The sequence below is a fragment of the Podarcis melisellensis genome (assembly GCF_964234715.1).
Source record: "Podarcis melisellensis genome assembly, chromosome: 15".
In the NCBI taxonomy this organism is placed as follows: Eukaryota; Metazoa; Chordata; class Lepidosauria; order Squamata; family Lacertidae; genus Podarcis; species Podarcis melisellensis.
In genome coordinates, this window is record NC_138532.1 from 23,731,982 (window position 1) to 23,751,200 (window position 19,219).

The 19,219-nt window shown below is 48.4% G+C and overlaps 1 protein-coding gene across 7 annotated transcripts in view; it reads left to right on the top strand.

The window, feature by feature from the left end:
* Positions 1 to 18,494, top strand: part of GRAMD1B (GRAM domain containing 1B) — a 210,503-nt gene extending 192,009 nt beyond the window's left edge. For all 7 annotated transcript variants that reach the window (XM_081889789.1, XM_081889788.1, XM_081889787.1 and 4 more), the window contains 10 exons: positions 231 to 417; positions 1,753 to 1,896; positions 4,209 to 4,327; positions 5,355 to 5,497; positions 6,117 to 6,220; positions 7,818 to 8,021; positions 8,855 to 8,945; positions 15,452 to 15,559; positions 15,691 to 15,808; positions 16,964 to 18,494. In XM_081889789.1, the coding sequence (XP_081745915.1) occupies positions 231 to 417; positions 1,753 to 1,896; positions 4,209 to 4,327; positions 5,355 to 5,497; positions 6,117 to 6,220; positions 7,818 to 8,021; positions 8,855 to 8,945; positions 15,452 to 15,559; positions 15,691 to 15,808; positions 16,964 to 17,053 (1,308 nt within the window). In that variant the 3' untranslated portion in view covers positions 17,054 to 18,494. The remainder of the gene's footprint in view (positions 1 to 230; positions 418 to 1,752; positions 1,897 to 4,208; positions 4,328 to 5,354; positions 5,498 to 6,116; positions 6,221 to 7,817; positions 8,022 to 8,854; positions 8,946 to 15,451; positions 15,560 to 15,690; positions 15,809 to 16,963) is intronic.
* Positions 18,495 to 19,219: the final 725 nt, after the last annotated feature.

Here is a 19,219-nt window from a genome sequence, read left to right on the forward strand (position 1 = left end):
CAGGCTCTTTGAAACTCGTGCCGTAGTCTCACAGGTTGCAAAACCATCTTAGTCCACATGGAAAGGGAATCATGCTAATTTTTATGGAGCAAGCCTAGGTCTTTCTGTTTCCACAGGGAACAATGGGAAATTGCTCACACTGACCCCATAGAGTTTCAGCCATGGTTGACAAGCCTTAGCACCGCCCTTAAGGCAGCAGTAACACCCTGATCTTTCTTGCACCTTTCCAGTATGAAGGAGTAGTTCCCGAGGAAGAGGAGGTCATTGACATCCCCTCAGAGAAGGAGCTGACAATCGCAAACCTTATCGGAGACAAGATTGAGATCATTGCCCCTATTAATTCCCCCTCCCTGGACTTTAATGACAATGAGGACATTCCAACTGAACTCAGCGATTCCTCGGAAACTCACGATGAAGGTGTGTGACTGGTGGCTGCAGGTATTGTGGTGGGTTTAACACAGGCATCCCCAAACTCGGCCCTCCAGATGCTTTGGGACCACAATTCCCATCATCCCTGACCACTGGCCCTGTTAGCTAAGGATGATGGGAGTTGTAGTCCCAAAAGATCTGGAGGGCTGAGTTTGGGGGTGCCTGGTTTAACAGCTCCTGTAAGTGTCCCCTGCCCCCCATCTTGAATACTACAGTGGTACCTCAGGTTACAGACACTTCAGGTTACAGACTCCGCTAACCCAGAAATAGTACCTTGGGTTAAGAACTTTGCTTCAGGATGAGAACAGAAATTGTGCGGTGGCAGCAGCGGGAGGCCCCATTGGCTAAAGTGGTACCTCAGGTTAAGAACAGTTTCAGGTTAAGAACAGACCTGAAGAACTAATTAAGTTCTTAACCTGAGGTACCACTGTCTGACAACCAATTTGGAAGGCTCAGGACTTCCAAGCTCAAAATCCATCTGCTGGATTTCCAGTGATGTGTAATATTCCTTTGTTCTTCTCTAGGTCGCATGTATTGCTTGATTACTTTTAGAGTTTGCCTCATCATTAGGTTAATGGTTAGACAGTCTCAGCACTGTCCACCAAAAGCAACTGCCAGACGAGTCTGCATTGATTTCAGTAAGGCTTGTGCAGGAGATGTTCCTAGATTAGTGGGGGGTGGGATTCACATGAGAGTTTTAAAATGGATTTTAGCAATATTTCATAATATAACCAGATAAGTAATAACATTAAGTCAACTTAGTGTATAAAAGCAAGGCAAGGCATACAAAATTATAAGCATGAAGAATAATTACACCCAGAAGTAACTTAATACAGCCATATTTCTCTAGATGATGCAGGGAGATGTTGTTGCATATCCAGATCTGAAACGTAAGAAATAAAATACCACCAAACAGAATAGAAATGTTCAGGATTAGCCTTCTCTTTGGAGACATGTAGTTCACGTGAGACTTTTGACTACTCAGGAACCAGATCAAATGGCAGAGATGTTAGAGCTCATTGAGTCCTCCTGAAGATCTCCTCTCACATTTTGCATTCATGGATCACTTTCAGAAGGGATCCCACAATCTTTCCCTACATGGAAATGTGACATCAGGTTTACTTAACTGTTTCAGGGATGAATCTGTGAGCAGGATCAGCGTTCCCTTTGGGGTCCTGCTTGCGGACTCATCTCTGGAACTGACAATCTCAAAATCAGTGTCATGTTTGCAGGCATCGTAAGTGTTCCCCTGAGCCCAGACTATTGCGTCCAGGTGTGTCAGGTGAAAGACTGCAACGTTAAGCTCTCTGCTTCTTTATACAGGGGAAGTTCAGGCCTTTTACGATGATCTGAATGGACGGCAGTACATGAACGAAGTCTTCAATTTTAGTGTGGATAAGCTGTATGACCTGCTCTTCACAGACTCTCCGTTCTTGAGGGACTTTATGGAGCAGCGGCGGTTTTCTGGTAAGCTTGGGAACTCCTTGCCTATTTACATCAGTCAATAGTACTCTTTGGCACCAGCTAATATCATTTTTCTTTAGTCAAGCCTATCCAGATACGTGAAATGTTGACACTTCTCTCAACCTGTTTTTAGCTTTCTGTTGATTTGATTTTTTTATTTCATTTTAATCTGACTGTTTCTAACTGTTTTTACTGATGATTTCATCATTTTAAACTTTCTGTAAACTGCTTTGTGGTTGTTGGGTTGTTGTTGTTTACAATCAAGGGCTATATAAATTTTAATAAATAAAATGTTGCACATCCATACTACAAATCTGAATCAGTTTCAAATGTCAGAATGACATGCCGCACAACCAAAGGTCTTTGAGGATTTGTAGTTCTACAGCAGTTGCTCAAGATCACCAGCAAACCATTCTCTATGCCTCTCACAACATTGTAGTTCCCATGATTTGGGTCAGAAAATGTGGCGGGGAGGGTGATCTTCCTGAATTCATTTTGTAACCCTAACCCTCAGCCAAAGTAACAATGAGGGTTTTTGTCCCATTGCCTGAGTTCTGTATCATGGTTTTTATTTTTTCTGACAATGGAAAACCAAGAAGAAGAAAATGTTCTTGCTGGTGGGAAAAGGACACCCCCCCCAATTCTTCCACCCCACCCTGCCCAGCACCTAATTTGTATTTTATTTAGATCATTGATATCACACGTTTTCCTCCAAGCAGCTCAGATTGGGATACTGAGTCGGACGGGACATTGCCACACCTTCAGCAGAGATGCTCGTGATTAGTGGGGTTCTCTGGAGTTGTTCAGCTCCCCTGGGCAACTCCACCAGACTTTATCAAAACTCCTCCTAAGTTCTGCCAAACCCCTGTGAGAACATGTGCAAGTCTAATCGAAAACCTCCCTGAAAACAGTTCCTATAGAGCTTCAGCAAACCTCCCCAAATTCCCTTTGAAAATTCCCTTAGATAAACTACAGGTGCCTGAAACCCACCTGAGGACCATCTGGCCGGTCTCATCAGATTGCAGCACCTCACAAATTAGAGGGGCCTCAGTGTGAATCTAGCCGTGGTTTGGCTCAAGTAATGTGAACTTTGGGCCTGAAAGCCCTGGGATGAAATCCCACCCCCTTCTCTCTCTGCGGCCTTGGGCAAATTACTATTTTTTGCCCTCAGTTTCCTGTTTTAAAAATGGGAACTTTTAATGGCCCACTTGATCAATGGAAGGGAGAACAGGATTTAGGATAAAAGGCACCACACGCATACCAAACAATAAGCCTTCTGTGTCCACCCTGCTGAGTCTGCCAGCTGGGGTGGAGGTGGGGCTGTGGCTTGACTTTGGTCATGGGAGTCATTTTTATTTTCCCCTGGGAACTGCGTTGTGCTTTGCATTCTCACCCACTGGCCTTTGTTTTGAACATAAGAAGAGCCTGTGGGATCAGTCCATTGGCCCATCTAGTTGCACGTCCTGCTCTCACAGTGGCCAACCAGATGTTGTGATGGGAAACCCACAAGCAAGACTTGAGCACAGAAGCCCTCTCCCCTCCTGTGGTTTTCAGTAGCTGGTATTCAGAAGCACTGCTGCCTCCAGCTCATAGCTGTCAACCGTCCCTTATTTGGTGGGAAACTCCCTTATCCCAGTACCGTGTCCTCTGCTGTCCCTTATTGATAATGTCCCTTAAATTTCCTGGGTTTCAAAGGAAGCAGCTCCTCTCCCTCCCTCCCTGCCGGCCAGGGAGGAGGGAGGCTCCAACTGTGTTGCTTGCCTGCGTTGCTCACCCAATAAGGAGTCTAAGAACAACTGGGGGGTGGAGCTTGCATGCCTTGTGCCGATCAAATCGGCCGTGTTGCCTGGGAACTCGCCTTTGCTCAGTTCTTCCCAGCGGAGAGGTGACGGTGGTTTTCCTTGCTGCATCCCCTTGGCCGGGTTGCTGTGCTGTGGGAACCACCGCTTGAGGCTTCGTTTGGCTGCTGGCTGGGCTTTCTGCCTTTGGCTCGGAGGGGCTCAGAAACTGAACATACCTGTGCCCGGAAAATCCCTTATTTTGGCTGCTGATCCCTTATTTTCAAGGCTGCCGGTCCCTTATTTTCAAATCTGTAAGTTGACAGCTATGTTCCAGCTGTGAAGGAAGAGTTTGTCCATCCTGGCTGGTAGTCATCAGTTACCTCCTCCTCCTGCTCCATGAATTTATCTAATCCTCTTTCAAAGCCATCCAAGTTGGTGGCCTTGAGCGCCTCTTGTGGCAGAGAGTTCCAGTGTTTAACTGTGCGCTGTGTGAAGAAGCACTTTTCTTTCATCTGTTCCTCTCTCTTTTCCCAGACATTGTCTTTCATCCCTGGAAGAAGGAAGAAACTGGCAATCAGAGCAGAGTTATCCTTTATACCATCACCCTCACCAACCCTCTAGCCCCCAAAACTGCCACTGTCACTGAGACTCAGGTGAGAAGCCCCGAAGCCTGCACTGGGCTGTTCAGCTTGAAGTAAGGATGGATCAGTTAAGGCTGCAGAGGCCCCATTCACATTATACATTTAAAGCACTACGACATCACTTTAAACAGTCATGGCTTCCCCCAAAGAATTCTGGGAGCTGTAGTTTGTTAAAGGTTCTGAGAGTTGTTAGGAGACCCCAATTCCCAGAGCTGCAATTCCCAGCGTGGTTTTATCAGTCAATCACTCTAAACTACAGGGAGCTCTAAGCTACAGGGAACTCTGTATGGAAGGGAACTCTAAGCTACAGCTCCCAGAATTATTTGAAGGATACCATGACTGTTTAAAGTGATATCATAGTGCTTTAAATGTTTGTTGTAAATGTGGACATAGACTCTGAGTGCATTCAGACATGGTGTATATTGTATTAATTTCCCTGATAATGTTAGCACTCCTGTCTCATTTTCTAACGTTCCTTTCCTGCCGCAGTACCTGTTGCATTATGGAACTATGGCTTTTTTACCGATATACCAGCACATCTCGCTAAATTTCAATCACACGTGGTGTTGCACAGCAACTAATGTCATTGGACAGCATTGCTACTCTCTCGCCCTGTCCACACATGCCTGCTTCTGTTCTCCCATGAAAATGTCAGGAAAGAACTGTGTGCTAGTATAGCATAATTTTATGAAATAAATTATGAAATACATATATTGCCCCAAACTCCGACACTTTACTCCCATAATTTTCCAGGTTAAAGGGGTTGCAAACCGATTTTTTCCCCCTAGAATCAAGTAACACTGAAATGAGCACCAAACCCATGCTATACCCCATTAGTTTTCCAAAAGCGACTCTTACATCATGTGAAAGCTCAGATCATAGAACCATAGAGTTGGGGTCATCTAGTCCAAACACTCTGCAGTGCAGGAATATTTTACCTGACGTGGGCCCACAATCCTAAGAGTAAGAGTCTTATGCTGTATAGACAGCTATTCCGTGTGATCACAGCCTCTGTCTGTTCTCTCTCTGCTTTCTCCAGACAATGTACAAAGCAAGCCAAGAGAGCGAGTGCTACGTGATAGATGCAGAGGTGCTAACTCACGATGTCCCCTACCATGATTATTTCTACACAATTAATCGTTACACATTGACGCGCGTTGCCAGAAACAAATGCCGACTCAGGTGGGTATGGCAGGGCTATAGCTTTGCGATATTAGCAAGGACTGTGATAAACGGAGTTGAATGACACCTGCCCAGATAGGTTGCTGCTGCTCATATTTCTAAGCTTGGAAATACAAGTCTCAGAGGCTAGTAACACTCAGTTTACTCTAAGCCAGGAGGGCGGGAGACATTTTTCAGCCAGAGGACTATGTGGTCTCGAGAACTTTCCAAGAGCTGCATGCCAGTGGAGGGCGAAACCAGAGGCAAAAGCAGATAGAGGGACACATTTAGGATTATGATGATTATATCATCACCATCATTGATTTATTAATTGTCTTCTAAACCATCGTCTCAAGGCAATTTACACTTAAGAAAATTGAGAACAGCTGAAAACAAAAGACAGCAATTTAATACGTTGCTGAAAATGGCACAAGACCTTTTAAGAAAGACAGACAGACAGAAAGAAAATTCCTTGAATTTGGAGCAAGGAGAGTATTAAATGTAGTTTCAGAGGAATACCATGTTTGGAAAACGTTTCACGTTGAAAATCCAAAAGCAGGTAATTGGTAGTAACAAATGCTCATGAGGCCAAAGTTACGGCTCTTGGAAGTGACCTCTTCTTTCTTTCTTTCTTTTTCAGGGTTTCTACAGAGCTACGATACAGGAAACAGCCATGGGGGCTGGTGAAATCTTTCATTGAGAAGAACTTCTGGAGTGGCCTAGATGATTATTTCCGCCATTTAGGTGAGATCTCGCTACAGCAAGGGTTGGGGAAATTTGGCCCACCAGATGTTGTTGCAGACCAATCCCCATCAGCTTCAGCCAGCCTGGTCCAATGATCAGAAATGATGGGAGTCATAAAACAACAGCATTTGGACTGCAGACCACAGATTTCCTGGGCCTGAGCTAAAGCATCTAGTTATGTTTCCATTTGTTTGCTGTGATGGGATGTGGCATATGACTGAAACTCCATAAAACTCAACCAATGGAGTCGATAAAACTGAGCCTTTGAAACATTTTGGATTGTCAAAAGGTTTCCTTTTAGTATTTTAGCCATGCATGCTAATACTAAAGGTCTCCATTATTATCCTAATATTATTATATTATTATACCTGAAGGAGCGTCTCCACCCCATCATCCATCCTGGACACTGAGGTCCAGTGCTGAGGGCCTTTTGGTGGTTCCCTCACTGTGAGAAGTGAGGTTACAGGGAACCAGGCAGAGGGCCTTCTCGGTAGTGGCGCCTGCCCTGTGGAACACCCTCCCAGCAGCTGTCAAGGCAATAAACAACTATTTTACTTTTAAAAGACAACTGTTTTCCCTGTTTAGGGAAGTTTTAATGTCTGATGCTGTATTGTTTTTAATATTCAGTTGAAAGCTGCCCAGAGTAGCTGAGGAAACCCAGCCAGATGGGCGGGGTATAAATATTATTGTTGTTGTTGTTATTAAAAATTGGTATACCACAGATCTCAGGGAATTCCCATCATAAAATTACAATATAAAAACCACAAAATGCATAATAAAAATAAGAACAAAGGAAATCAGTAATCCCCCCTCTCCCACAACATATTTAAAAGGGCACCAGATGTCAAACAGCCAAAGGCCTGGTTAAAGCGGAATGTTTTCAACTGCCACCTAAATGGTGAACCAATGCAGAAAAGGCCTGTTCCGATATTGCCTCCCTCTGGACCTCTCATGTATTAATAATAGTATTGGTATTATTAAATGTATTGCCCACCCTTCAGCAGCAGGTCCCAGAGCATGTTATGATGATTCAGATTACAACCGAATTTAACAGATTACAACCGATGAAGTAAGAGTGGGCCCCTGAAAACACACATCTCAGGTGTCAACGAGGTGTGTTTTCAGCATTCCCCTAAAGCTATATAGTGAGGGTTTAGGGCACACCTCTGCTGGGAGGGAATTCCACAACTCTGGGGCTACCACAGAGAATGCCCTGTCCTGAGCCGTCACCACCCCAAAATTCTGAGGGAGTGAGAGGGTTTCTACGGAAGGAGGTGGTGTCTCAGATATTTGGGGAATGTGTTATTTAGAGCTTTAAACACTAACCTGAGGCACCTCAGATTGGGCCCTGAAATGAACTGGCAGTGTATATGTACAGAAAAACAGCAACTGGCAGTTCTTGGGGTTCATTATATGTAAATGTATTTCTGTCCCTTGAAGCTACTGGCTCGATGGGGTGGGGTTGGGGAGGCTGAAAACAGGCGCTGTTGTGATGATGCCTGTGCCCCTGGCCATAACCCCCGTTGTGGCTGAAGTGAAAGCGGTGCCTTCTCTCCATGACCGATACCTGCCCCCTCCCCCCGGCTTTCCCTGGCAGAGAGTGAACTGACCAAAACAGAGAGCACATATCTAGCCGAGCTCCATCGAGAATCCCCCAAAGTGAAGGCAAGCAAGCAATCCACAGTGCGCCGGAGGAAGCGGCCCCATACTCACCTGAGGGGGCCTCACCTGGAGGAAGTGCTGAGCCCTGTAACCACCCCCACAGACGAGGAAGCTGTAGGTCGAATCAAGCGTGTGGCAGGTAAGGAGCACCATGGGGGACATGTTTAGGCTTATGGGATGGGCAGAGGCCCAGGTCCCTCTGAGGTAGTTTTGTTGAGGGTGTGGAATAGGGGTCCCTAAGGCGAAATGTTTTTCCTAAAGTAGCGCTTCCCAAATTGTGGTGCAGGGTATGCGAAAGGGTTTCAAAAGGTAAATGGCAGACTTTTTCACTTGATTGAATCGTAGATGAAACAGTATTATTACAACTATCCCGAAATTATCTTTGCCTGAGAAGGGGTACCCCAATAAGACTCTAAAATGGGGCATGTGGTTATTGTAGGTTTGGGAAACACTGTCGTACAGCGTTGTTGATATTAAACGATAGCGTGGGTGACCAAAGGAGGATTCTCTTCCCCAATATGTGTTTATTTTATGGAATGTATAGACCACTTGATTGTAAGGGGGGGGGACCATGAAATAAAACTATGAAATTATCAGACAAAACAAAACCACACTTAAAATGACTATTTAAACCTTTTTAAAAAATTATAATCAGTGAGAAGCTAAAAACAGATTTAAACAAGTCTCAGTCTTCTACATTTCTAGATAGGGATTGCCTTAAGCAAAAAATGTGTTCAGCAGGCCCCGAAAAGAGTACAGGAAAGCAGCCAGCTAGGCATCAATAGGCAGGGGGTTCTGAAGCGTAGTTGCTGCCACTTCAAAATATTGATTTATTACAAATGCAGAAGGAGTATTATGTGGTGTCTGTAATGATGCCAGTTCTGCAGATCGAATATATGGGACATATGCTTTTGGGTGTGTTTAAGGGAAGGGACTTTACCTCTTCAGTGTAAAACGAACGCTGCTTTCCAGGTTCCACTCAAACACGGCATATCCCTGAGGAAAGTCCCAGCGGCTTCCACCTGCAGAGCGTCTCCAAATTGCTGCTCATTATCAGTTGTGTGTAAGTGATTCTTCGACCTGCTTTGTCAGTTTCCTTGTTCTGTTACTGCTCTCTATCTCTCCCTCTCTCTCCCCCTCCCTCCCTACATTTTAGTCTGCAGTCTAGTAGGATTATAATGGTGTTAAGAATTTTATTTTTTATTTTTTGGTAAATTGATCCCTCCCACCCAGATTTTGAGGTATCCCAAGTCCATTCCCCTCACCCTGAATCAGGTTCGCACTCCTGGGGATCCTAGGAGATGTTTTGGCATTAATAGATGTTGAAGAGGGAGTGGTTGTTTATGTGGGCAGGGGAAGAGCTAGGGCAGGGCAGATGGGGAAGGAGACAAAGCCAAGAAGCAACTGTGGAGAGGATTGCAGAATGAACTGCTTCTTTGTCAAGAGTCAATTGGGAAAAGACCCAGCATGTTTGGGAAAGAGAGGAATTCAAGGGTTGAGAGGGTTCAGACTTCTTCGGAGCTTGCTTACGGTTTGCGATGTGATTGTGTGCCTTCTTCCTCCTCTCCAGAGAAAAATGGGGTGGCCTCTTTTTTGCGCAGGAAGCAGAGGAGTACACTCTGCAACACATAATCATTTAAAGTTGTTGTGATGATGATATGTTTTCTCTGTTTGTGGTGTTTCCTGTTTTTGGTTAAGTTTGGGGACCTTTTAGCCATGGACTGGTCCAACTTTGGAGGCAGTTGTACCAGCTGAATTAAAAGCAAGGGAAACCCCAGCATCTATCATCTCCCAAGCTTCAAATTCACCCATCCAGCATTTTAAAATGCTGTGCCTGTTGGTTGGTCTGGAAGAATGTTTTCATTCATTTTTTAAAAGCAGAACTGTGTTTTTTAATAAAATAAAATAACGCCAGATAAATTGAACTCTACCGAGTTTTAGAATGACTTGACCATTTGCTGAATAAGACTCTGAACGAACACACACAAATGTGTGAATCTAGGAACTCATCTGCACTATACATTTAAAGCAGTGTCCTACCACATTAGAATGAATCTTTATTTGCATCAGCCATTGGCCATAGCAATAAAACAACAATACAATACACAAAGAATAGAAATAAAAGGTCAGTTATATAAAATACATTTTGGGGTTTTGAATCAATAGTCAAATGCTGGATCTTATTCTGATTGCCCCAGCTAAAAACCTTGCAACCTTTGCTGTCACCTGCTCATCTTGATCTTCCAAGAGAAAGGACACTGTGGCAGTGGTTGGGTGACCCAGAATGGACAATAAAAGAGGGGTGATAACCTCATTCCTCAAGTCTTTACAAAGAGTGCAAGCCAGAAGGGCATGCGCCACCAATTCGAGACTGCCATCTCCACAGGGACATAAGCGTTTTTTGTGTGGAATCTGTTGGAATTGTCCCTCAAGTACAACCAAGGGCAAGATATTCAATCTTGTGAGCATAAAAGCGCGTCTATATTTTAGAATTGCTAGGTTATGCAGATAGGGTGCCAGAGAGTTGAAATGGGAAGGTGGAAACTAGTCATACCATTGTGTCCAAGTTGTTGTGATGCTCGATATCATTTAGGCAGCAACAAATTAGACTGTTTGCTTTACTAAAACCCAAAGTGAGTAGCTGTTGTGGTGATAACCACAAGAGTGAAGTTTTTGATAGACAATTATAGTCCAGGCGCTCTTAAATTTTTGTGGCTTCCTCCAAACAATCCTGGGAACTGTAGCTCAAAGACCCCTACCCCTACTCCCCTCCTGGAGCTACAGTTCCCAGAGTGGTCTATCAACCCCTCTTTAAAGAGATAATTGGGAATTGTACCTCTGGGAGGGGAATAGGGACCACCTCAGTACCCTTAAAAAATGACAGCTCCCAAGGAGTAATAGTACCACTCTTATTCTGCCTTGGTCAGACCACACCTGGAATACAGTGTCCAGTTCTTGTTGCCACAATTTAAGAAGGATGTTGACAAACTGGAACGAGTGTAGAAGGTGGCAACAAAGATGGTCAAGGGTCTGGAAACCATGCCTTATGAGGAACAGTTGAGGGAGCTGGTTATGTTTTGCCTGGAAAAGGAGACTGAAAGGAGATATGATAGCCACCTTCAAATATCTCAAGAGTTGTCACATGGGAGATGGAGCAAGCTTGTTTTCTCCTGCTCTGTTAGATAGCTCTCAAACCAATGGCTAGCTAAAAGTCTAGCTATAAGACTAATTTGTCTGGCATGCTTTACAGCCTTAGGTACAGTGGTGCCCCGCTAGACGAATGCCTCGCAAGACGAAAAACCCGCAAGACGAAAGGGTTTTTCGGTTTTTGCGACGCTTCGCTAGACGATTTTCCCTATGGGCTTGCATCGCAAGACGAAAGCCCATAGGGAAATCTCGGGGACCTTTTTTTAAATGCTGGCGGTGGGGAGCAAAGCCTTCCCCCCCCTCCGGACTTCAGAAGAGGTCCAGGAAGGCCGGCGGGGGCGAAAGGCTTTGCTCCCCACCGCCAGCATTTTAAAAGCGGTCCGGGATAGCAGGGAAGCGCTTCCCGCTATCCCGGACGGCTTTTGAAGGCAGGCAGGGGGGGCAAAGACTTTTGCCCCCCCTGCCTGCCTAACCGGGGGCTTTTAAATCGCCCCGGGACTGTCCGGGGCGATTTAAAAGCCCCCGGACGGCTTTTGAAGCCTCCCCCCCGCCCGGCTTCGGGGCATCATCCCGATGCCGGGCGGTGGGGCAGGAACGCCTCCCCCAGCCGCCCGGCTTCGGGGCATCGTCCCGATGCCGGGCGGTGGGGCAGGAACGCCTCCCCCAGCCGCCCGGCATCGGAACGATGTCCCGAAGCCGGGCGGCCGGGCGGGAAAGCCTCCCCCCCCCGCCCGGCTTCGGGGCATCATCCCGATGCCGGGCGGCGGGGCAGGAACGCCTCCCCCAGCCGCCCGGCTTCGGGGCATCGTCCCGATGCCGGGCGGTGGGGCAGGAAAGCCTCCCCCAGCCGCCCGGCATCGGAACGATGTCCCGAAGCCGGGCGGCCGGGCGGGAAAGCCTCCCCCCCCGCCCGGCTTCGGGGCATTGTCCCGAAGCCTGGGCGGTGGGGCAGGAACGCCTCCCCCAGCCGCCCGGCATCGGAACGATGTCCCGAAGCCGGGCGGCCGGGCGGGAAAGCCTCCCCCCCCGCCCGGCTTCGGGGCATCGTCCCGATGCCGGGCGGTGGGGCAGGAACGCCTCCCCCAGCCGCCCGGCATCGGAACGATGTCCCGAAGCCGGGCGGCCGGGCGGGAAAGCCTCCCCCCCCGCCCGGCTTCGGGGCATCGTCCCGATGCCGGGCGGTGGGGCAGGAACGCCTCCCCCAGCCGCCCGGCATCGGGGCATCGTCCCGATGCCGGGCGGTGGGGCAGGAACGCCTCCCCCAGCCGCCCGGCTTCGGGGCATCGTCCCGATGCCGGGCGGTGGGGCAGGAAAGCCTCCCCCAGCCGCCCGGCATCGGAACGATGTCCCGAAGCCGGGCGGCCGGGCGGGAAAGCCTCCCCCCCCGCCCGGCTTCGGGGCATCGTCCCGATGCCGGGCGGTGGGGCAGGAACGCCTCCCCCAGCCGCCCGGCATCGGGGAATCGTCCCGATGCCGGGCGGTGGGGCAGGAACGCCTCCCCCAGCCGCCCGGCATCGGGGCATCGTCCCGATGCCGGGCGGTGGGGCAGGAACGCCTCCCCCAGCCGCCCGGCTTCGGGGCATCGTCCCGATGCCGGGCGGTGGGGCAGGAAAGCCTCCCCCAGCCGCCCGGCATCGGAACGATGTCCCGAAGCCGGGCGGCCGGGCGGGAAAGCCTCCCCCCCCGCCCGGCTTCGGGGCATCGTCCCGATGCCGGGCGGTGGGGCAGGAACGCCTCCCCCAGCCGCCCGGCATCGGGGCATCGTCCCGATGCCGGGCGGTGGGGCAGGAACGCCTCCCCCAGCCGCCCGGCTTCGGGGCATCGTCCCGATGCCGGGCGGTGGGGCAGGAAAGCCTCCCCCAGCCGCCCGGCATCGGAACGATGTCCCGAAGCCGGGCGGCCGGGCGGGAAAGCCTCCCCCCCCGCCCGGCTTCGGGGCATCGTCCCGATGCCGGGCGGTGGGGCAGGAAAGCCTCCCCCAGCCGCCCGGCATCGGGGCATCGTCCCGATGCCGGGCGGTGGGGCAGGAACGCCTCCCCCAGCCGCCCGGCATCGGGGCATCGTCCCGATGCCGGGCGGTGGGGCAGGAACGCCTCCCCCAGCCGCCCGGCATCGGGGCATCGTCCCGATGCCGGGCGGTGGGGCAGGAAAGCCTCCCCCAGCCGCCCGGCATCGGAACGATGTCCCGAAGCCGGGCGGCCGGGCGGGAAAGCCTTTGTCCCCCCTGCCTGCCTTCCCAGGGGCTTTTAAATCGCCCCGGACAGCGGAGAAGTCCTCCGCTGTCCCGGGCGATTTTAAAATGCCGCCCGCCAGAAGAGGTCGGGGGAAGGCTTTTTCCATAGGAACGCATTAATTGATTTTCAATGCATTCCTATGGAAAACCGTGCATCGCAAGACGAAAAACTCGCAAGACGAAGAGACTTGCGGAACGAATTAATTTCGTCTTGCGAGGCACCACTGTACTTTGTTTGGTTCAGTTGCAGTTTGTCTCTACAAGCTGATGACTCAAACAGTGGTGCCACCTGCTGGTGGAAACCACAACCATCAGAGGCTCTGCCATCTAAGTCCACATACATAGCCTTTTGAAAGGGGGGGGGCAGGTCCTGCAAATGAAATAAATCAGATATCTATCCTTAATTTGCATACCAGGTTTTGATTGACATAAAGGCTTTGTTTCTGTACGTGCAAGCGGTGGTTGTTTATTGGTTCGGTTTGTTTTTGTTTTTGATGGTGCTCAGGAATTGGGGAAGAGAGTATTTATTTTCATTTACCTATTATCTTTCTACCCCACCTTTTCTCCCAAGGGGCTCATGGTGAAGGCATACATGGTTCCCCCTTGCATTTTATCCACACAGCAGCCCTGTGAGGTAGGCTAGGCTAAGAGTCTGGCCCAAGGTAACCCAATGAGCTTCATGACTTTAGTATAGATTCGAATGCTGGTCTCTCCCAGGTCCCTGTTCCAACATGCTAGCTACTACGACACATGGAAACCATGTCCTTGTTGTTGAAGGGTAGACCAGTGACCATGCAGGGGGAAGGCTCCTAAGGCTCCTGGATAGCAGCCGGAAACTGCTCCTCAAAGATGTCTTAGTCTCACCCTTGCCCACTGTTGCACAAAGACCCCCTTCCCCACTCCACATGCCTAGTTTTTCTTCTCATTTTGCATCAACTCCCCAAGGAACTCTGTGGTTTTGCCTCTTGACACTGAGTGCTGGTTACATCCTGCCTTTGCTATCCTAAGCTTCTCGGGATTTGGAGTTAGCTGTGCCCTCTGGTACATGGCATGACGAGTGCTGTGCACCTCCCTGCCCCTTGCCCCGCTGCTGCATCACCAATGTTGGGCGTCTTCTTCTTCTCTCCTCTTCGCATGCTCTGCAACCCCTCTCCCCAATATGTGTCTGTTGTGTGTCCTTTAGAAGAACTACCCACCCCCTTGCGGTTTTCTCCTCTCTCAACTCTAGTTGTGTTTCTAACCTTCGCCTCCTCCATCTTTTCTCTTCCCTGCTCCCATTAGGATTTGTTTCAGGTACCGTCTCCTCCTACTTCTTCTTCATCACCTTGATTTCCTCTCACCTGTCTCCTTCCGCCTCCCAGCCTGCTGGACTTTTGCTTTTGTTAACGCTGTCTGTCTGATCTCTGCTCAGATCCTCCTGGGCTGTGCTTCTTTTTCTTCCCTTTTTCATGTCATTTTGTTGCCGCTCCCCAAAACTTAACAAAGAACCCCTCTTTTCCATTCAGCTCTCAGGTGAGGGTGGCTCTAGCTGTGCTGCATTATTTCTGTCCTGCTTTAGAAAACTCATGCAGCTTTTCCCACCTGGGCTGAAAGGTGACCTCCAGAAGGTGAAAGGAGAGGGCAGCAAGAGAGGAGGGGGCCTCCTATTCTGGTTCCTGAGCTCCCCCTGCTCCATCTGTTTCAGAAAGGAGGATGGAGGGGAGCAAGTCAGGTTCAGCCCAGGGACTCTTGACTTGCGGAGCTCCCAACACTGTATGCATGTTGCGTCAGAAGGGTGGGGACTGTGGGCTCAGCATCTCCTACAAGGTGGGCTTATCCCCACCTTACCCCCAAATCTGCTTTACCCACAAAGCCTCAAGGTGGCTTACAATAAATGCTGGGGTGTCAGGCGGACCAGATGTTTCTATAGTAAGTGAATACTTTGAAACTCTTCTGCTCAGGGTGTCCCCTCAATGTTGAAACTTGGGCATGTCTGATTATGAATAAGATATCCACGGTGAATCCATAGAATGGGTTCAGCATGCACAAATGCACAGGGCTTCATTTCATCACATAAAAAGGACAGTGAGTATCTGTCTGAGGCTTTTCAGAAAAGGGGTCCTCCTAGTTGTTGGGGCTTTGTGTGTGAGTTGGAGGAAGGGCCCCAGTCCAGCTTGCATGTCTTTCATTTTTCTTCTTTCCCTCTCCAGTCTGGTGCTTTTGGTAATCCTCAACATGATGCTGTTCTACAAACTCTGGATGTTGGAATACACTACTCAAACCCTCACAGCATGGCAGGGTCTACGGTTACAGGAAAGGTAACACACCCTACAAGCAAAATTTCACTCTGTCCCTCTTGTGGACAAACCACCATTGAAATCCAATAATGTAAAAAACAACAACTCTGCACTGCCTCCCAGGGCTCATCTTTCCTTCTCTGCCCTGACAGGTTACCCCAGTCCCAGACTGAATGGGCCCAGTTATTAGAGTCCCAGCAGAAGTATCATGACACAGAGCTTCAGAAGTGGCGGGAGATCATCAAATCGTCCGTGATTCTCCTAGATCAGGTGAGAACTTGCACCTAGAACCCTGGTATGGATGTGACTGACCTTTTTCCCTGCATGCCACCAGTTGAAATCACAAACCATTTGCCAGAGGCACAGGGGGATGAACGTGGTTCATGTTTTCTACAGCACTGTGGAAGAGCTAATTACTCGTGGAAGGGAGATTTGAACAGAAAATAAAATGCTTCAGAGTCAAGAAGATGGGAAATCATTATTTTTGAACTTTAGTTAATTTGGCTGCTGACCTTGAAGCACAGATTTCCTTTCACCCTCCCCAAGAGAGCCTTGCACACTTTTTTTAAACCTATCATGGGGCTTCTAGCTTTTGCCTTGGGGGTTGCTAATTTCTTATCCTTTTTCTAGCAAATTAGAATACATTTGTGTGGTTGCAGACTCCCCAACACCACCCCCTGGGCACTCATATGTCTTTCTGTGTGCTGTAACTTAATGGTGAAGTGTTACTCCGCTCCCGCACTAAATGCACACAGCCAGTGGCTCTGATCCACCAATTTGCTTTCTCTGTGTGTAGAGCATATCCCAGTGTGTGGTGACTTGGAGAGCCATATAAGTGAGACGCCTAAAGGCATCATTCACCTCAGAGCAATCAGCAAGCAGATGTTTGGCCATCATGCTTGACACATGTGAGATGACTGGACCCATGTGTGTGTGAGGGAGATAGCTATTGTTTTTAAGACAACAAAACTGCGTAGTACCCTCACTTGGCAAGCTGTAAGGAAATGGGGTCTTGCTATCAGGAAAGGAAAGCCCTCAGAAAAGTGGGTACTTCAGGGAACCTCTGCCTACAGAGCAACATCAGCTGCAGGAGCTATTCAATTTCAGTTGCATCTCCCTTTGCTTGTGTGGAGTTTCCTCCGTTAAAATGAACAGGGAAGTCTATATATGCAAGTGTGTTTGTTTGTTTGGTTTTTATTTATTTATTTATTTATTTCTACCCCACTTTTTCCCAGAACTGTGACCCGAGGCAGCTTATGAAAATTAAAACGGAATGCTAAAAAATCACGCAAAAGATGATAGTTAGAAAGTAACTGAACTAGAATTGAATTAAAACAATGTCAAAAGCAAATCTGTTAAAATATGGATTGCAAAAACAGCACAGCAGTATTTGAAAGCTTCCCTTCCCATTTTTTGGTCTTGCAGATGAAGGACTCGCTAGTAAACCTCCAGAATGGAATTGGGTCCCGTGAATATCGGCCGGAGCCAGACGACAAACGGAAACGGTTCCACTAGCAGACAGGAACCCAAGTGCGGCCAGAGGACTGTGTGCAATACATGTACATAGAATATATAAATATATATATATACAGAATATAAATATATATATATATATATTATATACAGATTTTAAAAGAGAGAGCGAGAGAAAAATGAAGCCTACGTACTGAGAAGAGAGTGGTGTGTTGATCCGACCTCCAGCACTGGATGAAATGGAGCGTCATCTGGGATAGGGGCAGGATACGGCCGGGTTGTGCTCTCCCGGCACTGAGGCATTGTGGGAAAGTGCACCCCGTGCCATCCTGGGGCCCTCCCCCACACCTCTCTTAGTATCTGTTTGTCTGTCCGTCTGTCTGTCTCCCTCTCTCTCCGTCTAGGGTGTGTGTGTCGGGGGGTATTTCACCCAAAGGGAAGAATCAGAAGGCGTGAGATCCCACCCACTCACCCTCTCCTCCACATTTTACTGAAAGCGAGAAGCTGCTTATAGGAGATACTGTCTACTCTGGCTCTCAGGATAGTCGCTGAGGCTGGCAGGATGAACCCTCTTAACTGCTGCTATCACTTTTTTTCCTGGCAAGCTCTGTTGGAACGGCTCTGGGTAGCCCATCAACCAACTGTTTGCTTCACAGCCTCCTTTTTACAGGGTTATCCTTTTAATGCTGACCTGGCTTGGTGCATGCTTCCCGTACCCCTTTCTGCAACTCCAGTGGAAAATACGTGCCCCCCAGGAGGGCGTAACAACCTCATTGTGTCCTGGAGCGAGTTTTGCAATACAGGTAGCCAGGGATTGCTTCTTGAACACTCCCAGGTTTAGCTCAGTCCTTGACGCTCATTCTCTTAAATGGGAGGAGTTAGGTGAATGTATACCCCCCCTCGTTTTAGTTTGACAGTGTCCCCTTTTGGTGTCGGAGACCCCTCTGATCATTGTGCATTTGCATTTCCATCTATATATATCGTAGGAAACTGCTGCTTCACTGAAAGGGCTATACACATATATCCTTACCAGAGTGGCGGGTGGGTCCCAAAGCAAGTTTCACATAAAGAAAAACCATTCCCCCATTTCCCTCTTCCCGAAAACAAATGAATTGATGGTACAGAGCTTGGATGCTTGGAAGTCCTCAACCCGGTTCACGAGATCCTTTTGCATGGATTATTTGCATCTTTTGTGTCCCGCTGCATCCAGGAGAAGTGCAGAAAGAAAATCAGCCCCTTACTACTAAATGAGGAAATTGCTACTGCCTAAGCAGACAAATGGATCTTTTTGGCAGATGCAGCTGTTTCTCAAATGCATGACTGTCTCTAGGATAAGTTATAGGGACCAAGAATAGTCTTGGGGTGATGTTTCAGGGTGGGCAGGTTGGTAGGCTGCTGACGACTCTTTTTAATCAAGTGAAACCCTCGAACACCCTTTGGTAGCAGAATCAAGCCCAGTGTTGGTGACCTAAAGCAAAACAAACCCTGATAACTCTGGAGAAATACAGAGTTTAGACCATATGCTTTTGGGAAATGACATGCAAAACATCCAATTTTAAGATGCTGGGAACTTTTTAAACAACAAATTAGAATGATCTGGAATTAGTTGAAGTCAAATGGCAGTTCTATATTTTAAAAGCTTTCTTTTCTTTTTAAGTGGCAATTATATAAGTCGGGGCCCCAGAAGTTTAAGCTCCTGTAGGGTTTACTTTGTTCTGCAAGAAGAGGAGGAGGGAGGATTGTTTTTCCACCAGTATAGACTTCACAAGAAACTGTGGTTCACTGGTTTTTCTAACATATCCTTGTCAGCAAGAATCATTCCTGGTGGTTTGAAGGACAGGTTGGAAAGGCACCCCCACCCTTTACAGGCTAGGTCCTAGTTCAAGGGCTGTTTTCCCCACAACTGAGCACTGACCCAAAACGGCTGCCTCCTTATTTCAGTGAGCAACGTGTCAAACTCTTTCAGAGGGTCAGACTTGTTCTTCCAAGATCCCACCTCCCGCCGCTGCCCCCATGGTTGGACTGTGTGTTTTGTGAACAGAGTAAGGCACACGGAGGGTCGGGGGTAGGTGAGTTTTACTTTCCCCCTCTCTCTGGAGTAATGTCCACATTGACCCCATAGAGTTTTCCCATGGCTGGGGATCTTTGACTTACCGACTGTACAGGAAGGCAATAGATATCCCTGTCAAAGGGCACTGAACCTGCATG